Raw genomic sequence first — 22,722 nt, 5'->3', positions numbered from 1 at the left:
CCCAGAGCACCCCGCGCGCCGGCAGGAGCGCGCGCCTGCACCGCCCTTTCCGCTTCCGGCGCGGGAGTAGCGCGGCCGGAAGTGCGGGCGGGAGCGGAGCCGCCATCATGGCCGACAAGATGGACATGTCCCTGGACGACATCATTAAGCTGAACCGGAGCCAGCGCGGGGCCGGCCGGGGCGGTCGGGGCGGCCGGGGCCGGGGTGGTGCCGCCCGAGGGGGCGGGCCCGGCCGGGGCGGCGTGGGCGGCGGACGCGCGGGCGGCGGCCCCGTGCGGAACCGGCCGGTGATGGCCCGGGGCGGCGGCAGAAACCGGCCCGCGCCCTACAGCCGGGTACGGATCGGGGGGCCGGGGCACGGGCCGGGGCGGCGCGGCGGGACGGGACGGGACGGGACGGGACGGGACGGCGGGTCCACGCGAGGCGGCGGCGCGGGCGGTCCTTTGTCCGCTCCCGGCGCGGCCGGGGGGCTGCGGGGCCCCGGCGCCGGTCAGCGAGGTCCCGGTCTTGTTGCAGCCGAAGCAGCTCCCCGAGAAGTGGCAGCACGACCTGTTTGACAGCGGCTTCGGGGCGGGGGCCGGCGTGGAGACCGGCGGGAAGTTGCTCGTCTCTAACTTGGACTTCGGCGTCTCGGATGCGGACATCCAGGTGGGGCTCGGGGCGGCGCCGCGGGGGGCGCGGGAGTTTCATTCATTCCGCCAGGGTCGGGTGCCCGCGAGAGCCCCACCGGCTCCGCGCCCGCCTGCGCCCGGGGCCGAGGATTCCCGGGTGAATCCCCCGTGACGGGGTTGTGCCGCGGGTGCCTGCCTTGGCGCGGGCCCGGTGCTCCCGAGGGGGGCTGAAACAGCTGGTTATAGATGCTTCGCGAGGGGCTGAGCCGTGGCACACGCGGGAACGATGCTGCACTTCGACTGGTTGGAGCCGAGACTGGAGAATTCCGTGTGAGCTCTGAGCTCCTCTCTGTGCAGCTGCAGCCGTTTCTGAGGCGCCGCATGCGCGTCCAGGGCTCTGCTGCTGTGTTGGATCGTGTCCTACTGGACACCGAGGGGTTCCCTGGATGCACGGGCAGGGTGACCGGAGAGGTGTCCCATGGCCGTGCCCCGGTCAGAGCCCGCAGTGCCCGTAGTCGGTGCCTCTGCCCTGGAGACTGGACCAGAGGAACGTGTGGTTCCTGTGGGCCCTGAGCTGGGTGCCAGGTGTGTGTCCCCCGGGGGCTCCTGGCCTGGGTGCACTGCAGGGCACAGCCATCACCGTAGGCTCTGACCTTGTGTCTTCATCAGGGAAAACCAAACCCTTGCTGTCAGACCTCCCTCATCCTTCAGTCCGATCCCTCCAGCACTGCTCTGGCTGGGCCTGGGGAATGAAGGGAGCTCTGTCGGGTCACTGAGGAGTGTGCTGGATACCACTCTTTTCCTGCTGTGTTTCCATTTCCATTCCTGCAGACTGGGTGTAAATAAGTCCCTGTCTGTTGCACTGAGGCCAGGGTGTAAAATGTGGCTCTGCTCAGCCCTTGTGCTTCGTGTATGGCGGGACTCACCTTCCTGCCCCTGCACGAGCTGCCCGGGGCTTTGTTTAGCAGCAGAGCTGACTCAATGGCTTTAGCCTTATTTGTGACTCCCAGCCCCATCATTTAGTGCTGCCTTAGGTGTGGGTTGGTTTTGTTGCTGCGCTAATTCCTCACGACGTGGTGCGAGGGGCTGAGGCAGCTGTGCCCGCGGAGGAGCCGCGCGGTGTCACTGCCCGTGTCCCTGCGGCGGGAGCAGCTGGGCCTGGGCTCTGGGCATGGCTGGCATGGCCTCGCTTGGGCTGGAAGGTGGCTGCTGGATGCCCTGTGCTGGGAGCACCGTGCCTTGGGCACGAGTTGGCATGGGCAGGGCTGGGCAGTAATGCCCAGCGGCAGCTCCCTGGGCCCCTGTGGGACAGCCCTGGTGGGAAATTCACCATGGTGAGTTGTCCTCGTTGACTTTCCAAATGTAGCACCTGTGAAACAAAATTGGTGGCTTCATTGCTGCCTTTTCCAACCTTTGTGGCATCAAAGGACAGACCTCAGCAGGGAACTTTGCTGGTCTCAGTTTTTGGGGTATGTTCCTAATGGGCACAAGTAAAGCACAGTGCAACTGCCATCATCTTGTGGATTCCTGTGCTTACATGGCTCATTCTCTGTGAGAAGGATGTCTGGCATCCGGAGTATTTTCAATAGTTGCCCCTTTGACTCGGCCTCAACAAACACCCTCAATTTCTCTGGGAAAAGAAACAGATTGGCATCCCTTGAGTCTGTTTGACTGGCTGTAAACGTGCTCCTTCAGGAGGTGAATGCAGAGCTTGAATGCTTGGTTTTGCCACGTGTGGCAACTCCCAGAAACTCCCCAATGGGCTGTGCTCCCCTCTGCCATTGGTGTGTTCCCAGGCAGCCCGTGGTGGTTGGAAAGGCACCGGTGCTCACCAGGCCTGGCTGTGTGGGGAGCTGCCGTGTTGGCAGCGCTGATGGACAGGCACACTCCTCTCTCTGTCGTTCTCAGGAGCTCTTTGCAGAGTTTGGGACCTTGAAGAAGGCAGCTGTGCACTATGACAGATCTGGTCGCAGCTTAGGGACGGCGGACGTGCATTTTGAGAGGAAGGCTGATGCTCTGAAGGCGATGAAGCAGTACAACGGGGTCCCCTTGGATGGTGAGTCTCTGTGCCGTCTCCATGGCCTGTTTCTGTGGCTGGAGTGGAGCAGCTGGCACATGTGTGCCTCGCTCCCTCCCTCCCTTCCTCCCAGCCCTGTCCTGCACTGGCTCACGGGTGCTCTCCCTCCCTCCAGGGCGCCCCATGAACATCCAGCTGGTGACATCACAGATCGACACGCAGCGGAGACCAGCACAGAGGTGGGGGAGCCCCTGCCCCAGGCACAGGGTGGGGACCTGCTGGGCCCCTCCCCAGTGGGGAGTGCAGGTCCTGTTTGAGTTCACTGAATGCACTAAAACAGTTGCTTTTTAAAACTCACAGTGTAAACAGAGGTGGCATGACCAGAAACCGTGGGGTCTCGGGGGGATTTGGAGGTGGAGGCAACAGGCGAGGGACTCGTGGCGGGAACAGAGGGAGAGGCAGAGGAGCTGGAAGAACTTCCAAACAGCAGCTCTCTGCAGAAGAACTAGATGCACAGCTGGATGCTTACAATGCCAGGGTAAGTGCTAACTGGGCACTCTCACAGGCTCTCTGCAGCGTCTCATCCTGGGCAGCACTGGCAGCCTGGAGCTGGCAGGAAAGGGAAAGTGTTTTCCAGGACCTTGGACTGAAGCAATCTCTGAAGCTGAGCTGTGCCTTGGCCCAGGCCTTGGCTTCGCTTTCCAGAGCACATTGTTACCTGCTGTTACTGATGGCTGAGGAACAGCCTCTGCTCTTGCCGGGCTGGGACAGCTCCTCCAGAGCCAGAACCACTGCAGAATAAAACCCGCAGAGCTGAGAGGTGCAAGACTGGGAAAACAGAAAGGAAAATCCCACGTGGAAGAACTGTGTGGGGTGCTGCCAGGGGAAGGCTGCAATGCTGGTGGTAGAAATGAGCCCCAGCGTGGGGAACTGCTTGCCAGTCACAGCCTTCAGACCTCGCTCAGCCGTCTGTGCCGTGGCCAGGTCAGAATCCCAACAGGGCCAAGGCTGCGAGGGCACCGCAACAGCACAGTCGGTGCAGGGCCGGGACAAACCAGGGCGAAAGCATGGAAGGATTGGCATGAGCAGGATTCCAGAGGCAGCCATGGGGCAGCGCAGGGGGCTGGGGCTGGGGGGGGCTGCCAGGGGGGCTCGAACTCGCCCTCCCCATCCCGCAGCGCTGGGGGCTCCACCAGGGCCAGGTGGGCTGCGTGCAGGGGGTGCTGGGGCGGTACCAGGGGGTGCTGCAGCACGTGGTGATGGTTCCCTCTCTCTCCAGATGGACACTAGCTAAAGCAGCAGTGGCGGGCGCAGGGAAGGACTCCGATCTTGCTCCACACTCCCAGCGGGGGCTGCGGCTGTGGCTACTACTACCGAGGATGGGATTTGTTTTACTTTTATGTTCTGGGATAGGTTTTAACTCCTGTAAAGGTTTTTTTTAATTCTGAGCAGACCTGTTTTGTACCGAGTTATTTTTGGGATAAATTTTTCTGGTTGCCTGTTGGGCCGAGGTGGCTTTTTCACCTTTGCCATAATAAAATAGAACCGTGTCTAGAGCTGTGGCCGCTGCCTTGCCGCATCGTGCTGGGCCCTGCGCCTTCCACCCACCACCGCGCTCTGCCCCGTCCCAGTTTTGCCCTGCCGGTCCCGGTCCCGGTCCCATCCCGCTCTGCCCCATTCCCGTTCTGTTCGCGCCCCGTTCCTGCCCCGTCACGGTCCTGCCCTGCCCCACTCCCCCCCCGTTCCGTTCCCGTTCCTTCCTCGTTCCCGTCCCGCTCCTGCCCTGCCCCGTTCCCGCTCCCGTCCCGCCGTGCCGCGGTCCCGCCCCGCGCGCGCCCCCGGGCCAATCGGCGCGCGGCCGTGGCGGCGGGTCCCGGGAAGCGCCGGGCGTGTCCCGGAAGTGCGGGGGCGCGCGGGCCTGGGCGGATCCGCGGCGGTGTCGGCGCAGCGCGGAGCGAGCGGGGCCGGTACGGCGGGGCCGGCGGGGCGGGGCGGGCCGGGCCGGGGGGCTCGGGCCGCGGGAAGGGCCGGGCCGCGGGAAGGGCCGGGCCGGGCGCGCCGCGCTGGCTCTGGCCCGCGGGAAGGGTCGGGCGCGGCCGAGGGTCGGGCGCGGGGCCCCGGGTGCCCTTGCGCGACCTTCCGAGGGCCGGGGGAGCTGCCGCCCCCGGCGGGGCCGGGCCGGAGCGGAGCGCGCGGGGCTCGGGCCCGCGGCGGGGGCGGAGCGCGGGCGGCCTGAGGGGCCGCGGCGGCTCCGAGTGCCCCCGGACTTCCCCTGTGCTCTGGGCGAGGGGGGACATTGCCGGCCCTCCGCGTCCCGGGGCCGGCGGGGCCTCTGGCGCACGCGGGTTGTCCATAAATGGCCGCTCGGTACGAAATGAGGAACCGGGAGCGCTGTCTCGGGTCGGGCCGCTCCGGTCGGGGCAGGCAGGGCCCTCCCGCCCCCGGGGGGGTTCCGCCACGGCCCAGCAGCCCCTGAGAGGAGCCCCCGGCCGTGCCCGGGAGGGTTTCGGGTCCGCGCCGTTGCTCCAACTCTCCGAGCGATCTCCCAGTGCGGGGGATCTTGTCCCGTGGCTGCGGAGCTGCTGCGGGTTCGGTGCCAGCCCCGCGTGCCCATGGAACCGATTTGCATCCCGGGTGCAGCACTGCTGGAGGCCTTTCTGCTTCTGCAGTTGTTTGTGGGCGCTTGGAGCTTCTCGCACCCTCGGTCTGTCTCTGCACAGCTCATCGCGTAGGTGCACTGCAGGTCGGGGTTATGTCAGAGCAAAACGGAAAACAGAAATCCTCCGTGCCCGGACTGCTGAGTCCCCACGGGGCAGCAGCGCATCCCCATGCTCCTAGAGTTCTTCCTGCTAGGGGCAGGGATCAGGCGGGGTGAAAGGTCCCTGGGATGCTTTTACGAAGCGACTGGTGCAGCAGCGGTACCTGGGAGTGCCCAAATTCCGCGCAAATTCCTGAGGGCAGCGCCTGGCCTCGGAAAGTGTCAGTGAGGTTCCCGTCCCTCCTGTGCGGGTGTGTCCTCCTGCTGCCTGTACTGCCCTGGGAACCATCCGAGCTGTCCCTGTGGAGCAGCCGGGCCGAGTTGGGCCGTTCTGGCTCCCAGTACTGGCAGAGAGAACTGGGACTAGGCTGGGATAGGGCCCTGCAGAAACGATTATTGCTGGATTACATTCCAGCCAAGTTCTCCGGGTGGCTGTGCAGGCTTTCCCTGCGCCACAGGGGAAGAAGGAAGGGTGGAGACCGCTGGAATTGGCGCTGCTGCGTGTCCACGGCTGCGCCGAGGCCCGATGGACATCGGAAGCCGATTAGCTCATCTGAAGAGACTCTGACTAACGCTGCATTCCTGGGGCCGTGGGATTGGGATCCCGGGGTGTGGAGTCGCTGGTTCCCACTGTCCTCCTGGACTCAAGCAGGGATATTCCTGGCAGTTTTCCTGCCTGGCAGGAGGTGAGGTTCCTGCATTTGCCGCTGCAGCTCCTCTGTCCTGTGCAAAACACTCTGAGAATACGGGAGGAATTGCTGGCTTGAGGGAGTAGTGAAGGCAGAGTGCAAATTCCCAGGTGGGAAGAGATTCGGCCTCCTGCGGCCTCCCGCAGGCTCCTGTGACCCTGCGGATCCGCAGAGTGGAGGGTGCTTGTGGATGCTCACCCGTGAAAGGGTACCCAGCACTGGTGGGGATACAGGGGTGGGTGCTGGTGGATGCTCTGACAGGTGTGTGGTTAGTGTGCTCTCACAGAGGGCTCAGTCACAGAATTTGGGAGTCAGCAGGAATCTGGGACTCGGGACTTCAGTTCTGTAAAGCTGAAAGTCCATCACTTCCGCTTCCTGGAAGCTGCAGGTGTCCTCTGAGCAAGGTGTGGAGTTAGCGTGACCTGTGGTGCCTGGGAGGCGGAATCTAGCCCGGAGGAGAGCCCAAGGGCAGAAGGACGGGGAATGGAGCAGTGCAGGGTGTGTGAATGAGTGTTTGCTTAGCGCTTCTGGGAGTCCTCAAGCCCAACAGCTGTTTGGGAGAAGTGCATGAGGGAAGGGACTGGATCTGATATGGAGACATTGGGGTGAAATCAGTTGCTCATGTGTAACATGAGATTAAATGTCCTTTTGAAGACAAATTTCCACAGCATTCAGTGTGAGGATGTTGGAGGATGCCCTGTGGAAGGGCCAGCTGTTTGCTGTTCTGTGCAGGGGTGGTGCCAGTGGCTGTGGGAGCTGCAGCTGCACAGGTACAGCAGGACAAGTTCCTGGTACAGACGCATGTGCTGTGCAGGGCCAGTGCCCTGGTATGGCCCCGTGGTGTCCCATTGTCCCCCCGGTGCCTTTCTAAAACTGTGCCAGACTGTTCTGCATCTTTAGAAAGTCCAAGTTGATATTTGCATTAGGATGACCCTTCAGACAGTGTGCCCTGTGGAACACCAGGAATTCCCGAGGGTGTCACTGATTTTTACTGAGAATTTTAATGGGGTGTTGGCATCACCTTTTCCCAGCCCTCAGTGCAGCTGGGCATTTCCTGGGCAGAGTCCTGAGCAGCTGAGCCGGGGTCTGCACCTTGTTTGCTCCATTGTTTGTTTCCCTGGTCACGTGTGCCACAGATCCTTGGAAAGGGCTGAGCCAGGTGTCTCATCCTACTCCGCTGAGGCAGCTGGCACATAGCACTGACTTGACTGAATTACAAACCATGAGTGCCAGATCCCAGCAGAGGCTCCCAGTATTCATACCAGTGATGGGACAGGGGCCTATTCTTAGCTGGAATCTTGTGTTATGGAGAGCATAACTGGGTTTATTCTGGAGTCGGGTTTATTTTGGGCTCAGGTTTATTCTGGGCTCGGGTTTATTCCAAGTGAAAGCCTCACCTGGTGGATCTTGTGGAGGAGAGTGTTTTCACTATGGCTTTGGGGTATTTACCTGTTCCAGCTCACAAACAAAGCACTGAGATTGAGTTTTTCCTCCCTCTTGCCTGGGCCTCCATGAGCTAAAGATGAGACCTGGCCTCTGGAGGGTTCTGCAGGTGCTGGAGGCCCCTGGCAGGGTTGTGTACTCCTGGGGACAGCGGGAGCCTGTGGAGGGTGTTCGGGGCAGTCACACCTCTCCTCCTCCCCTCAGTGTGGGTTGTGCGTGTGAGGATGGCAGAGCAGGAGCCAACAGCAGAGCAGCTGGCCCAGATTGCAGCTGAGAATGAGGAGGACGAACACTCTGTCAACTATAAGCCACCTGCCCAGAAGAGCATCCAGGAAATCCAGGAGCTGGACAAGGACGATGAGAGCCTGCGCAAGTACAAGGAGGCGCTGCTGGGAGCTGTCACCGTGAGTGCAGGTGAGCCCTGAGACGTGTCGGTCCCCTCCAGCCTCGTTCCTGCTCCCACCTGGGAGCTGTTCTCCCAGCTCTGTGTTTGGGCAGGAGCACAGCTGGGAGCACAAAGCTGTGTCTTGCTCCCCCCCAGAATGGGACTGACGGGTGGGGGTGGCCTTCAGGGGCACTGTGGGCTGAGTGTGGTGCAGCAGGAGCCCTGACCCTCACAGAAAGAGAGGTTGTTCTCCCACTTTCAAGAAATGCCCTGGAAGGAAAAGGAGCCCTGTTGGACGGTGTCAGGACAGGTGTTTAACAGCCTTTTCACTTGTCTCTAGATCCCAATGCTCCAAATGTGGTGGTGACCAAACTGACACTGGTCTGCACTACTGCTCCGGGCCCCTTGGAGCTGGACCTGACAGGTGAGCTGGGAAGGAATTCCAGCCCTGCTCCCGGGCAGAGCTGGCAGGAGCACTGGTGGCAAGGTGGGCGAGCCCTCCTGTGTCAGAAATGGGGGTGCTGGAGGCAGAGCAGAGCAAGGTGCCTGGGCCCTGGGGCGTTCTGCACCTGGAGCCTGGCACTGGTGCCACAGCACCTGGGTGCTTTGTGGAGGTGTGAGGGGCTGGATGGGGCAGGCCGGTTCCTCCAGCCTGCATGGTGGCAGCTTTGAGATGGTGACAGCCTTGGGGAAAACATCTGCAAAGGAGCACTCTGGAATTAACTGAATGGTTGTGCTACAGTGTCCTGTTGCAGGGCATTGCTCACCCGGCTACAGCAGCATGGAGGGCCCTGCAGCGAGGGCCACTCCCTGCTCCTGCTGCTCCTGCCCTGGCTGCTTGTGCCACAGAAATCCATCCCAAAACACAGCACAGAGGGGTTCTGAGCAACCCTCTCCCTTCTTCACAGGTGACCTGGAGAGTTACAAGAAACAGGCGTTTGTGCTGAAGGAGGGCGTGGAATACCGGATAAAAATCTCCTTTAGGGTGAGGATTCCGATCTGGGAACCGACCGAGCGGGTCACCGGATCCCGGCCCGGGGAGCACCTGCACCCCGAAAGGGGGAATATGCTGGGGAAATGGGCTCCTTCTGCGGGCAAGGTGGGCAGTGTGAGTGGAGATGTCCTGCCCAGCCCCTGCTTCTCTCTCTACAGGTGAACAGGGAGATTGTGTCAGGGTTGAAGTACATCCAGCACACGTTCCGGAAAGGCGTAAAAAGTAAGTGCTTCTCCGTGACTCGGTGCTGCCTGGGGTGAGTGAGGGCTTCCTGCACGTCCCACTGGTGTGACAGGGGCTGCCTGGCAGCTCCTCATGGGAGGGGACAGCCCTTGGTGCTGCTGGGCCCACGGAGCTCTGTGGGGGTCTCTGGGCCTGCAGTGGCGGGGCAGCTCGTGGTCTCGGCTGCACAACATGGGATCCCCCCTGAGCACAGGGGATCCCTCTGAGCACGGCAGATCACAGCTGACAGTGGTGCTGGGGGGTCGCTACCAGCAGGAGGGGCTGTTCCTGGAGGGAATGGAGCTCTGAACGTGTTCTCAGAGCTGTTCCGTGGATTGTTGTGGCAGTGACAGACCTTTTGTTTGCTTTAGCCTTGCCCCAGATGCAAGGGAGGCTCCTGAACAGCCTCCATACACCACTTTTTCTCCTTCTAGTTGACAAGACCGAATACATGGTTGGGAGCTACGGCCCCCGAGCAGAGGAGTATGAGTTTCTGACCCCCATGGAAGAGGCCCCAAAGGGCATGCTGGCACGGGGCAGCTACAACATCAAATCCAAGTTCACAGATGATGATAAGACTGACCACCTGTCCTGGGAGTGGAACCTGACCATCAAGAAGGATTGGAAGGACTAGCCCTTCCTGAGGCCAAACCCCAGAGAGCGTGAATCAGACAGTGGCTACCGTAGAATTCCCCCCTGTACCAAAGTGCTGACATTGGAACCCTCTTACCTGTCGTCCCCGTTATCATTTGACCAGAGAGCTCAGTTTTGTATGTGCCCCCTCCCCAGAGAATCGCCGAGTGCATTGACCAAACCATGCTGTCTGCATCTGGTCTCCAGCTGCCCGTCCTGGGGCTGTGCTGCCCCAGCACCAAGGGGAGCGCCCGCTCCCTCGCCAGGCCCTTTCTTCTTCCCACCTTCCTTTGTCCAGAAGGTGCCGAAGGGGAGAGGCTTCTGTTAGGATCCAGTGCTTGGCTTTCCTGTGCACAGCTCAGGGTAGCTACTGCCTCCAAGTAGCTCAAGAATTTTGGTGCCAGGCAGCTGTCGAATAGGTTTATTGGCTTAAGTCATGTCTGCCTGCCCCTTCTGCTCTGTCAGAGTCCTGGGAGCACTGGCAGCTTCATTTGTGGATGTTCCCTGTAACCATGATGCCTTAAATGTGTAACACGTATCCTCTAGGGAGGGGGCCCCGCCCCAGTTACACTTTTTAAATGCCACCCGCCCTCCCCATCCGTTGGCATGGGCTCAGCTTGGTCATGCCCCTCATGGGTTATTAGGAAAGATTCATAACTTCCCGCTTTGCTGCTGGTCCGTTCCTCACCCGAGATGGGACATCTCCAGAGGGGAGGGGGTGTGACATGCTGGGTGACACCTGGCCACCCCTCACAGCACCCTGAGCAATGGCCTGGCCAGGCCCCGGCCCAGCCTGCGCTGAGTCCTGAGCTCTCTGGGTGCCCCCGTGGCATGGAGGGGGCTGCAGGGCAGGGGGGTTGGGGATCACCAGTGTTGCCATCACCTCACACTTCTCATTGCAGCCCAGGTAGCTGCAAAGCACTGAAATTCCAGGACAGCACCTGCCCTCCTGGCTGTTTTGGGCTGAGGGTGGACGAGTCTGTCTCTGCAGCTGCTCCTGATGCGATCAGCAAAGAGCTTGCGATGGACAAGTGTTCCAAAGCGGTTAATGCCTTATGTATCTGTTCTGCCTTTAAAATCTGTGCCTGGCCTGTCAGTAGTTATTGCCTTGACACTCGGCCCCCCGTGCCTGCTGCAGACCTGCCGGCCTCCACCCTCGGCTGCGCGGCCACAGCGCTCGGGGCGAAGGAGCCCCCGGGGCCCCGCGAGTCCCGGGGAGCTGGGCAGGCACACGCCAGCTCCGCAGCCTTCTGATTTGGATCTACCACGTTGAGGTCATACTAGAACTGGGACCAAGTACATGTGGCTTTCTCGTAGCTACGTCTTTGCCTCTAACTCCCCTCACCCTGCCCCTAGAGAGGTTTTTGTTAATTTGATTTGGTGCGTATTGTCTGTAAGTCCTAGGCCCGGGTTAACAGGTTTGGAATCATCGTCTGCTTCTCCTTTTATGACAGTTAAATAAAGTCTTTGAACTGACTGTGTGCTGTCCATGCTGGGTCTTTGGCAGGAAGTGGCCAAATGGGATTTCTGCAAACACCTGGAGTTGGAGAAGACCACGACCCCTGGGCTTGCTGGAATGTGAAACAGGATCTGGGACAGCCCTTGCCAGAGGAGGAGGGGCCCTGTGGCATTGTGTGTGCAGGATCTGTCCCTTGCTGTTTGCCCTGTTCTGCATTGCTGACAGTGTGAGGGATTGAGGGATGGGAGTGTGGCGGGCTGTGAAAACAGGGGCCTCTGAGTGGGTCTCTTGCCAGTGGAGCAGCAGGCAAGCTCTGTGGCCTGCTGGCACTGTGCCTGCTCTAACTGCAGGAACTAAGGGAAATTCCTGTGCAGTCACAGGAATGAGGGAGGTGTTTGGGAGAACACAATCCAGGGGAGGCAGTCCGATAAGAGCCCGAGGATGTTTACAGAGCATGTGGCATGTTTGTGTTAAGGATAAGAACAGTGTAGCTGTGCAAAGCTCTTTACAGAATCCACAGTGTGAGAGAAGCTGCTGGAGGGGGCTTGGCCCTGCTCCTGGTCAAAGACTCAAAAGGGTAACAGAATTTTGTAGGCTCTGTCTTGTATTTGGAGCTCACAGCACAGGCCCTTCCCTGGGCCCAGGAAAGCTGCTAAAGGAGATAATGGGACTGGGAACAGGCAAGGGCTGAAGGCAGCAGTCTGGGCTGGGCAGGAGCTGGTGTGTGGCCAGTGCCCACTCCAGCAGACACGTGCTGCTCGTGCCACTCCCTGCGGCCAGTGGTGCCCAACCGCGTCCCCCTGGCCCTCCCCGCGGTGTGGGGCCTTGGAGGGCAGCGCAGGAGTTGGAGCAGGGAGAAGGGAACTGACACCCTCAGCATGTCAGTCAGAGCGAGCCCAGATGTGCCAATAGCAGGAACAAAGGCCCCCTGGGCTGGCCCCCAACAGCCACTCTGTGGGCAGGTCAGGGGAGCAACCGGCTGATGCAACCCAGTGCTTTGGCAAGGATTTCCACACCCGGGGTGTCAGGGCTTCCGTTGGATCGGTTGTGCCATGGTGGGAGGCCTGGAGAGGCTGGACAGCTGTGCCATGCTCTACCTCTGGGGATTCTCTGCCTGTGTGTTCCCTGGCGTGTTGTCCCTGCTGTCACTGGGCTCTCCTGCCTGGTGTGAACCCACAAATGTAGCTCCAGTCACAGGCTGGGTGGGATGGATGATTAGCCTAAATTGCGGCTCCCAAAGTGAAGCCTCATCCCCTTCCAGGTGACACAGCCCACGAACCTCGGCCAGAGGTTGCTCAGGAGCAGCCCAGGCTGTTCCCCTTGTCCGGTGCTGCAGCAGCTCCCTCTGACACCGCAGCAGCTTCCACCTATGTCTGCCCAAGGCAACTGGGAGAACTGGGGCCAGGGAGGGACACGAACCGAGGTGCTCCGGGCTATGGCCCCCAGCCCGAGGGGACAGGCCCTGGGGTGGCCGGGATTAACGCAGGATCCTATCTGGCAGCTGCTGACTCTGCCCGGCAGCCCCATGTGCCCGGCCCGGCACCGGGAAGCGCCCACGGTTCTGTGCGGGGAGCGATGGGGCTCCGAGCCTGGGGCGCGGGCCCCGCGTGGGGCAAAGAGCGGCGGCTCCGCAGCAACCCCGGGCGGGCGGAGCTCGGGCCGCGGCCGCAACCGGAGCGGCCCCGCTGCAGCACTCAGGGGGTCCCCGTGCGCGGGAGCCGCCCGTGCCTGGCACGGGCAGCACCCCGGGGCCCTCCCTGCCGCAATGACCCCGAGCGGCTGCCGAGGCACCCCCGCTGGGGTCGGTCACGGGGGGAGACTCGAGGGGGGCGGAACTGGGACCGAACCGGGACCGAACGAGGAGGGGGCTCGGGCCGGTCCTCGCGCGCCGCCGGTCACGTACCCCGGCCCCGCCCCCGGTGAGTCACGTGGCGCGCGGCCCAGTCAGGATCCACCACGCGCTTGCGGCCGCGCGCACGCGCAGTACCGCCCGCCGGCGCTTCCCGAGTGCCACGTTCGAGGGCCGCGGCCGCGCGAGACAGCGGGGACGCCCAATCGCCGGCGACTCCGCGGGGACAGCGGCCAATGGTGACTCGGGGGCGGGACGCGGGGCCGACCGCCAACCCGTGGAGGCGGGTGGGGGCCCTGCCCGCCCCGCCGGCCAATGGGAGGCGCGCGGCGGCGCGGGCGGTGGCCCCAGCTAATGGCGGGCGGGCGTGGCGGCCAATGGCGCGCGGCCGCGGCCGGGGCGGGTTTATAAGCGGAGGCGGCGCTGCGGGCGCGCGTTCTTCCCGTCCCGTCCCGTCCGAGCGCCGCCATCAGCCATGGCGGGGCTGCGCGCGCTGCTCCCGCTGCTCTGCCTGGCCCTGCTGCCGCCCGCCCGCCCCGCCGCCGCCCAGGAGGAGGAGGAGGACGGCGTCCTGGTGTTGCGCGCCAGCTCCTTCGAGCGGGCGCTGGCCGACCACCGATACCTGCTCGTCGAGTTCTGTGAGCGCGGCAGGGCCGGGCTGGAGGGAACGGGAGGGCGGCGGCCCCGGGGGCCGAGGGCGCGGCCGGGGGACGGAGGGGTCGGGGCCTGAGGATAGGCCGAGTGACCGGCTCCCCCGGGCGGGGGTGGGGCCGGGCCGGGGCGTGGGGTCTGCAGGGCTCCGGGAGCGCGGGGGGGGCCCGGCTGGCGCTGACGGCCCGTCCCGCAGACGCCCCGTGGTGCGGGCACTGCAAAGCGCTGGCCCCCGAGTACGCCAAGGCGGCGGCGAAGCTGAAGGCGGAGGGCTCGGAGATCCGTCTGGCCAAGGTGGACGCCACGGAGGAGTCGGAGCTGGCGCAGCAGTTCGGCGTGCGCGGGTACCCCACCATCAAGTTCTTCAAGAACGGCGACAAGGCCGCGCCCAAGGAGTACACGGGTGAGCAGGGGGGTCAGGCCGCGGGGGGGGCAGGGCCCGGTGAGCCCCGTGCCGCCCGGGTGCAGAGGGCAGCGACGTGGCGCTGGGTTCCCGCACCTGGCCCCGTGCTTGGGCTGTGCTGCTGTGGCTGGACAAGGTCCACTGTGACAGCAACCCGGGAGTGGCGCTGGGCTGGCGAGGAACGGGCCAACCTTTCATGGGCTCCCTCACCTGAACGTGGGGTGATCCCTAATGTGAACTAGAGCAGATGGAATTGCTTTTGCATGGAAAAACAAAGTGACCTGAGCTCATTTTATTCTGTGGCTTGACTTGATTTGAGCAATGTGGAGCCCAGAACTGGAAACATGCCTGGGCCATTGGGTGAGGGAGCAAACGTGGTGTGAGAGAGCTGCAAGAAAGGCCACAACAGAATTCAGCTAAGCCAGGCCAGTGCTGGACATTGAGGGTAACATCCGGAACAGTAATCAGGGGAGGTAAAGGTGATGTATTTGCATGAGTAATACTGAGGTCTTGGGGAAGTGCTGTGTTGCTGGTCAAAGTTTAAGGACTTGGGCTAGAGGTGAGAGAAGAACGAATTCCTGGGAGCCCCTTGTACCTTGACTTATCAATTATGGGTTAGCTTAATTACACCAGGAGTGAAAGGGAAAGGTTGCGTAAATGATATCTCGATTCTCGCCGACCTCTCGACCAGCTGCTGAAAGGTCTCTGAAAACCTGAGAGTTTTGTGGTCTTGAACTGGGTCAGCAGGGGAAAGTGACTGGCTCTTATCTCCCGGTGTAGCTGGCAGGGAAGCAGAGGACATCGTCAGCTGGCTGAAGAAGCGCACGGGCCCGGCCGCCGCTACCCTGAGCGACGCGGCTGCGGCGGCGGAGCTGGTGGACTCCAGTGAAGTCGTGGTGATTGGCTTCTTCAAGGTAGAGTTTGTGCTTCCCTTGGAGACACTCTTGCATGTGTCGGGGGCCTTCCTGGTGGCTGAGGAAGGCCCTGTGCCTTGTGCAACGCTCGCTGTCCTGCCTTACTTGATCTTCCAGTTCTCTGGGCTAAGCCCTGAGATGTGAATGCTTCAGGTGATGTGGCCTGTGTGAGACACCTTTCTTTACTCTCCAGGATTTGACATCAGAGGCTGCAAAGGAGTTCCTGTTGGCAGCAGAAGCCGTGGATGATATTCCTTTTGGGATTTCCTCCAGTGCTGATGTCTTCTCCAAGTACCAGCTTAGCAAGGACGGTGTTGTCCTCTTCAAGAAGGTACTGGCTCGTGCCAAGCCTGAGCACCACACTGGGGTCTGCTGCCTCTTCCCTTCTCTCTAATCAGTCAGACTCAGACAGGAGCAGCCTTGGACAAAACAGCAAAGGACCTGTGCTGTCAGTGTAGCTGCATTCCTAAGCCTCAGAGCATGGGGGGAAGAGCAGAGCCTTGGCCCTTTCATTAGGATGGGAGAGTGACAGGGACCTGAAGAGTGCAGCCTTGTCGATCTCCCAGCCCTGTGCTGCCCTCCCAGAGCTGCTGGGCTTCGGGTCCAGGCTGTTCCCTCACTCGCTTCCCTGTTCCTCCGCTCCCCACAGTGCAGCAATAGTCACACAGTGTTTAAAGCACTTGTGGCTGTAACTGAGGAGGCCCCCGGGACTCAGACAGGCTCAAGAGAACAGCAGCCGAGCCCTCCGGCTGCTGTGGTGCTGTTTGGTTGTGGCTTTTCCCTGCTCACTGTTGGCCTCTGCCGTCAGTCCCTGCTGCGCTCAGGAGCTGCTCGGTCTCAGCGCCGCGGATTCTGCAGCGCAGGCACTCCAGAGAAACTCCTGAGGTGATCTGCAGTTCCAGCTGACTGGACTGGGGCAGTGGATTATGTGCAGAGGGATGCTGACTACCTGCAGAATCACAGATAAATGTACTCATGAAGGCATGGAGAGCCAGTCACTGGGATGAAATTCCAGGTTTGAGCAGACAAGGAGCTTGGTGGCTCTGCACCCTTGGGTGCTGTGAGGCAGGACAAAGCTGCTTTGGGTTCAGACTTATTAAACCTGTAATCTCGTCAGTCATCACTCTGCCCAGCATGACCTAGGACAGCCTCAAGACTTTCATTCTTTATTCAGTTGAAATAGTGTTTTATTCCACTACAGCTCTGGCACTGTAGTTATTTTTATGGTGCTAGAAGCTTGTAGACTTAAATTCTGAGTCAGAGGCCCCTCGGGTCACTGTGGCTGAGGATGCAGGTGATTTATCTGACTAATGAGCTCAACATGCATAGCAAAGCCAGGAGGGAAGGGAGCAGTGTTTTGTTCTTGGCTCACTTGGTACCTGTGCCTCACTCCTGTCATGTGGGTAGCTTTGTGTGCCCCACTCTGGGTAGTGCTGAGCTGGGCAGAGTTCTGGGCCTGGCACCCCTTCAGGCGTGTTGAGAGCTGGAGTGACTGTGCTGTGCCAGGCTGGGATGGGGCAGGAGTGCTGGGCTCTGTGGAAGGAGCAGCCAAGGTCTGTCCAGCCTGTGGTGGTTCCTTCCTGTTCCATGCAATGGCAGGGCAGTGCCGTGGGAGCTCTTGGACATGTCCACTCCAAACCAAGGAGAAAAAGAGCACCCACAGTAACCAAACACTGGGGTAGAAGAACCTGATGGCTCATTTTGTCAACCGTGTTGTTTCTGGGCTTTGGCTCAGTTCCTCACAGTCAGTTGGGTCTGAACTGAGAGGGTTTGGCTTGCTGTTACTCCATGAGTTGTCCAGACTCACACAGGCCCTCATGCAGCTGTCCTGAAGGCACTGAGGTGACCTGCAATGCTCCTCAAAGCGTTTGCAAAGTTATTTTCCAATGCTGTTGTCCTCAGCTTTTCTGCTGGGGCTGGTGTGCTTTCCCTAACAGAAAGTTATCTGAGTCCACTCTCCTGCTTCTGCCAGCAACCCGAGCGTGGCCCTGCCAGTGCCCTCCTGCACATCCTCTTTCTAACCTTGATGGGCCTCTACAGCTGTTCCTGTTCCAGGCTGCCAGAGGGTTCTGAGAATCCTGGTCAGGGATATGGGTGATGGCCCTGTGTAAAACAGGACCTGGCGCCTCTGGTAGGACGTGCACCGTGTGCTGTTGTCTCTAACAACAGAGACTGGAATGACCTCCCAGAGCTGAGGAAATCACTGTTTGCTGCAGGCTTTTGCTGGCAGATGTTCCCAGCACTGTCTGGCTGCAGTGTCTGCTCTGACACCACTGATTCCTGTGCAGCAGAAGCTGCCTGTGCTGCAGGGCTGGAGATGGCTGCTCAGGGTCTGTCTTGGTGACCTGCTCCATCAGTGGTGTTGTGGTGGTGCAGAGCAAGGCTGAGATCAGAGCTGGCTGTTGTTGCTGCTCACCTCCTGCTGGGGAATGATTTAAGGCTTTGCTTGCCAGGAAGGTAGACACCTTAATCCAGACTTTATGTGGACATGTGGTGACCTTGTTGAGATGGAAGTCTGCTCTGAATGAGTGCAGCTGATATCCCTTGGGGCAGTGACTGGTGTGAAGGCTTTGAGAGATTTGTGTAGGATGTGTTCTAATAAAGAATGTCTGTTCTTGCAGTTTGATGAAGGCCGAAACAACTTTGAAGGGGATCTCACAAAAGATAATCTGCTGAACTTCATCAAGTCTAATTCATTGCCTCTGGTCATAGAGTTCACTGAGCAGGTGAGTCTTTAGATACCTGGTAAGGCCCTTCCCATGGCTGCTGCAAGAATATAGCAAAGCTCCAGTTGTAGGTTCCATGGATGTTTTATTGTGGAGCTGACACTAGTTTGGGGATATGGAGAAGTGGGAAGGACACAGGATAAAGGAGATGTGAGCTTGCTGTGCAGAGCTTTCTGCAGTTTTGGAGGCTCCTTTGGGTTGCTCAAAATAGCAGAGTCAAACTGGTCTGGACACTGATTTGCCTCTCTTCCAAAAATAAATTTTATTTTCTACTCCTCAGACTGCTCCTAAAATCTTTGGAGGAGAGATCAAGACTCATATTCTGCTGTTCCTACCAAAAAGCGTGTCTGACTATCAAGGGAAGCTGGACAACTTCAAGAGTGCAGCTGGGAACTTCAAAGGGAAGGTGAGATGGATTTCTTAGATCATGAGCTGAGACTGCCTTCTGCAGAGGAGTCTGTACAGGGAGCAGCTGTGGAGGGAACTTGCAGCCAGTTCTCTCTGCTGGGACAGGGGAGGAAGAGAGCCCTGTTCAACTACACTTGTGAGACTGCATGTGTGAAGTGTGGTAGCCATGAGGTACTTGTGTTCACCTCCTGCCTTTCACTTTTTCCTCCCAAGATCCTGTTCATCTTCATAGACAGTGACCACAGTGACAACCAGAGGATTTTGGAGTTCTTTGGCCTAAAGAAGGAAGAGTGCCCAGCTGTACGTCTGATCACCCTGGAGGAAGAGATGACCAAATACAAACCTGAATCTGATGAGCTGACAGCAGACAAGATCAAAGAGTTCTGTAACAAGTTCCTGGAGGGCAAGATCAAGGTATGTGGATAAATGGTGCCAGTGGTGAATGGGCTGGCTGAGAAGGAACAGAAACACTCCCTGTGAGGGGCTGTGTGAGTCTGAGAAACTCCTCTGTCTCCTGCACGAAATATCCCCTGGGCTTTGTGCTGAGGAATGAAGGGCAAAGCTGCTGGGGCATGGAGGCTGTAGGTACTGGCACTTTGGTACAGCTGAGCTCTTGTGCTCTGCCCGTGGGGACTGTGCTGTTTCTCCAGTTGCTCTTTCTGCCAAGAGCCTGTGGAAGGTGTGAGTTATATGGCACAGTGTAAAGAGCTGTCTGTGCCTGCCCACTGGAGGGGCTGTGGGAGTGCAGCAAAGCCCAGTCCCCTGTGAATGGGGCTGTCAGCAGTGCTGCTTCCTTCCTGCAGAGCTCCATTGGCCTTCTCTCTGCACAACAGCACCTGCTATTCCCACTGGGTCAGGGTGCAAAGAAGACTTTCTGTGGGAGAAGAGGAAGTGACCAATTCATCTGGTTGCTCACAGCCTGTGGCAGAGGCGCCGGGGGGGTGGTTAAACCTGGATTTTCCAGGACATGTGATCACATGTTCAGTCCAAGCAGCAAACAATCTCTGAATTTCACTTCTTATTCTAGCCCCACCTGATGAGTCAAGATCTTCCTGAAGACTGGGATAAGCAGCCTGTCAAAGTTCTGGTTGGGAAGAACTTTGAAGAAGTAGCTTTTGATGAGAATAAGAATGTCTTTGTAGAGTTCTGTGAGTATCTTCCTACAGCTGATTCCAAGTAACTGGTGTGTGAAAGGAGTGCCAAAATACTGTGTGACCATGATTAGGGAGAAAGTATTTTGCAGAGTCTAGGCCCCAAAGGCAGTGCCTTGGTTGCAAAGATGTGTGTGAATTGTCTGGCTGGGAAGGGGTGGTACCTCATTAGTTTGTTGGTACAGCTCTGTCTCTGTAATTAACAGATGCCCCATGGTGTGGTCACTGCAAGCAGCTGGCTCCAATCTGGGACAAGCTGGGAGAGATCTACAGGGACCATGAGAACATTGTCATTGCCAAGATGGACTCGACAGCTAATGAAGTGGAGGCGGTGAAAATCCACAGCTTCCCCACACTCAAGTTCTTCCCTGCAGGCCCTGGCAGAAATGTAAGCAGGAGCCGAGCTCATGTGGTCACATAGCCAGGGAGCACGGGAATGCTCAGCTGCCTGCTTGAGTTGTGTCTTGGACAAGGCCTTTGGGAGGGCTCTGCATTCTGTTGGGATTGAACACATCAAGTCTACAGGACACCCGAGACCCTTTATGGGGGGCTGTGCTGTAGGGAGATTTTGTGGGGGGTGGGAAGTGGGAATGGGGAGAAGAGGGAGCATAGAGGACGGTGTGCTCATCTGCAGGCTATTCTTTCCTCGCAGTGATCTCTGAAGTCTAGTGGCTGAGCTGTTTTCCTTCGTCTCATATGGGTGAAGGTGAATTTTTCAATTCCCTTTTGCTTGGCATGTTCACTGTTGCTCAGAAAGAGAATTCTCCTCTCCAGGGGCGTGGGTCAGTAGTGCCCATAACCAGTATCCTCATGTTTTCCCTCTGTAGGTCATTGACTATAACGGGGAGAGGACGTTAGAAGGCTTCAAAAAATTCCTGGAGAGCGGAGGTCAGGACGGGGCAGCAGCTGATGATGTGAGTAATGTGAATGGAGCACTCTGGGCCTTGAGAACACTGAGCACCGGTCAGATCTGGTGCTGTGGCCGAATCCTCAGTCCTAAGTAAGATCCTGGGTTGTTATGTGGCAGGAGGGGATATTGCTGGTGAACAAAAGTGCCCACAGTGTGACCTGTTCAGGTGCTGCCTGGCTGGCTGTGAGCCTGCAATGGGCTCCTTTTCCAGAGAGGACCCAGTGGGTGTGTGAAGCAGCAGCACTGGGGTTGTGCACTGCTGGGGCACTGAGGGCTTGTTCCCTAGGGAACTCCTGCTCAGCACCTGGAACTGGGCTGTGGGATCAGTGCTACATACCTGTGTATCTAGTTGGAAGCTCCTCACTAGATGTGTTGTTAACGTGGCAGCAGAGGGCAGTGACCAGATCAGAGCTGCAGCTCTGTGCTTGGTTCTGGATCTGCCTCACGTGCCAGAAACCAGGAACTGTCTGTAACCCCCACAGGATCTGGAGGACCTGGAGACAGATGAAGAGACGGACCTTGAGGAAGGTGATGAGGATGAGCAGAAACTCCAAAAGGATGAATTGTAAAGAGAAGACTGATCTACATCACCCAAAAAATCAGACACTAAATTGGCTGCTGTGATGCAGCCAGGGAGTCAGAAACCCATTAAGATTTAAAGCAGAAGGTGAATGACTGGAAATCCAGGGATTGGCTTTTAAAGTAACACTTTACCCTCACTTGTCTGTACACTTGACTTTTCTTTCTTTTGGCTTTTGAGAAGGGAGCTGTCACTAGGGAGCCAGCCCAGCCAGCTGGGCTCTTTTTTTTTTTTTATTGTGATGTACTTTTTTGTACACAGCTTTTGTCTGGAGTATTCTGTTCTTCTGGGCAGCAGGAGGTTGTGAGGTGTTACCAGGAGTTCAGTGGCCTGACAGTCTGGAGCCTTGCCACTAACATCTTCCAAGAAAGCTTTTTTCTTTTTCTCTTTTAAAACTAAAGCCCATAATTGATTTCTGCACCTGGCAGGGTCCGTAATAGCCTCAGCTGTTCTTCCCTGGGGTGGGCCTTCAGTATTTGTAGGGGCAGAGGGCTGATGGCTTCCTGGGGAAAGGTGTATGTGAAGGTGCTTCTCTTCATGGTGGCCAGATGTTCCTTTCCCCTCTGCTTTAAGACACTTGGAGATGACAATTCCAAATACGTGGAAGGGTGGAATACTGTGTGCACTGGCTGTGGCAGGCTCTGAGGGTGGAGATGGCCACTGGCTCACCAGCAGTGTCTCCATCCTTTTGATCAAAGGCAAGACTTGCGATCCCTTTCTATGAATTATTTTGGGTGGGCTGACCTGGCAGGTGGGTGGTGGGGGAGGGCCTGATAAACAGATCAAACAGGACATTTGCAATTATTGGGGTTTGGGAACATGACTGGGGGAGTGCCTCAAAGGCCTGAGCTGCATCAGCCTGGTTCTTAGCATTCTGCTACAATAACATTGGTTGGTACTGAATTTGACGGCCAAATAAAGTTGAGATTTTAATACTATTACATCTCTTGGTCTTTATCAAATTATAGAATATTTGAACCTGCCCTGCAAAGGGATCAGAGTTGGAGGCTGAGTCTTGAGGGACTCTGCTACAATGGGGTGTGAGTCAGCTTTCTCCACATAATTGATAAAGGATAAAAAAACTTGCCCAAGCCCTGTCCAGATTCCATGGGCTCGTGCAGGTGCTCTGTTAGGGGTGAGTTGGCTCTGGGAGCGTGTGGCCCCTGGGCCAGCTGGCTGGCGTGAGGGGACCTTGCTCTGGACCAGTGAACCAGGGCATGCTGGGGCTGCTGTGGCTCTGCCAGCTGGGCTCACATGACCCTGTGAGCCACACTGCTATTTCCAAACATGCTGCTTGCTGCTGAAGGTATTTTGGTTTGAAAATACGCTATAAATGTTACAGGGAGGGCACAGTAAGGCTAGAGGGCAACTGGGGGAGCTATTGGTACCTGTCACTGAGGAGGGGTGTGCCGAGGCAGTGGCACAGGGGTGTTGGACAACACTTGTCTCTCTGTCTCCAGCTCTAGCCTCCTAGGCAAGGTCCCAGCCAGTGTTGCACCCCAACAGAGCAGGCAGTGCTGGTGGCCTGGGCTGTTTGATGACAGCTGCCTTGTGTTTTGGGGTGGGGAGGAAAGGAGCCCCACTAGCAAGAAGTTCCACTGGAAGGTGCTGTCTAGGACTCAGCTCAAAAAGGTCCATTTTGTGGAGCCAGTTGAAGTGTAACCAAGTCTGAGCTCTGCAGTGATTCTCTTCTGTTCCTGGGCTGAGACTTGCCGTGCTCAGCTAAGAGGAGGGGGCTCTTCTCCTAGTGCAAGGCACCTTGTGGCAGAGCAGGACTTCAGCAGCCATCTCATGTATGTGGCTAATTGCTGTTCCAAGAAAGCAGGCTGGAAGTGTTCTGTCCCCAGTGCCGTGTTCTGGCTGATGTAACCCCGAGCAGACAGTCGGCCAAGAGATCGATGTTTGCCAGCAGATAAACA

The 22,722-nt window shown here is 58.6% G+C and overlaps 3 protein-coding genes and 1 long non-coding RNA gene across 4 annotated transcripts; 3 read left to right on the top strand and 1 right to left on the bottom strand.

Annotated features, from left to right (window-relative positions):
* Positions 1 to 59: 59 nt before the first annotated feature.
* Positions 60 to 4,184, top strand: ALYREF (Aly/REF export factor). Its single transcript, XM_064676326.1, has 6 exons — positions 60 to 335; positions 517 to 648; positions 2,520 to 2,667; positions 2,804 to 2,867; positions 2,989 to 3,166; positions 3,908 to 4,184. Exons 1-6 carry the CDS (start codon positions 108 to 110, stop codon positions 3,920 to 3,922), a joined length of 765 nt encoding a protein of 254 aa, XP_064532396.1. The 5' UTR covers positions 60 to 107; the 3' UTR covers positions 3,923 to 4,184.
* Positions 4,185 to 4,498: 314 nt separating this feature from the next.
* Positions 4,499 to 11,229, top strand: ARHGDIA (Rho GDP dissociation inhibitor alpha). Its single transcript, XM_064676328.1, has 6 exons — positions 4,499 to 4,595; positions 7,723 to 7,932; positions 8,244 to 8,327; positions 8,812 to 8,888; positions 9,056 to 9,119; positions 9,554 to 11,229. The coding sequence occupies exons 2-6, from the start codon at positions 7,743 to 7,745 to the stop codon at positions 9,751 to 9,753; spliced, it is 615 nt and encodes a 204-aa protein (XP_064532398.1). The 5' UTR covers positions 4,499 to 4,595; positions 7,723 to 7,742; the 3' UTR covers positions 9,754 to 11,229.
* Positions 11,230 to 13,474: 2,245 nt separating this feature from the next.
* Positions 13,475 to 21,741, top strand: P4HB (prolyl 4-hydroxylase subunit beta). Its single transcript, XM_064676272.1, has 11 exons — positions 13,475 to 13,698; positions 13,908 to 14,114; positions 14,895 to 15,028; positions 15,222 to 15,359; positions 17,650 to 17,754; positions 18,035 to 18,160; positions 18,376 to 18,576; positions 19,190 to 19,310; positions 19,520 to 19,701; positions 20,141 to 20,227; positions 20,706 to 21,741. The coding sequence occupies exons 1-11, from the start codon at positions 13,536 to 13,538 to the stop codon at positions 20,790 to 20,792; spliced, it is 1,551 nt and encodes a 516-aa protein (XP_064532342.1). The 5' UTR covers positions 13,475 to 13,535; the 3' UTR covers positions 20,793 to 21,741.
* On the bottom strand, positions 18,430 to 20,707 carry LOC135424753 (uncharacterized). Its single transcript, XR_010435336.1, has 2 exons — positions 20,561 to 20,707; positions 18,430 to 20,352 (listed from the first exon to the last, which is right to left on the bottom strand). It is a non-coding gene; the product is annotated as an uncharacterized LOC135424753 (long non-coding RNA).
* Positions 21,742 to 22,722: the final 981 nt, after the last annotated feature.

The sequence above is a fragment of the Pseudopipra pipra genome, chromosome 19, assembly GCF_036250125.1.
Source record: "Pseudopipra pipra isolate bDixPip1 chromosome 19, bDixPip1.hap1, whole genome shotgun sequence".
Taxonomy (NCBI): Eukaryota; Metazoa; Chordata; class Aves; order Passeriformes; family Pipridae; genus Pseudopipra; species Pseudopipra pipra.
This window is presented reverse-complemented; position numbering and strand designations above follow the sequence as displayed.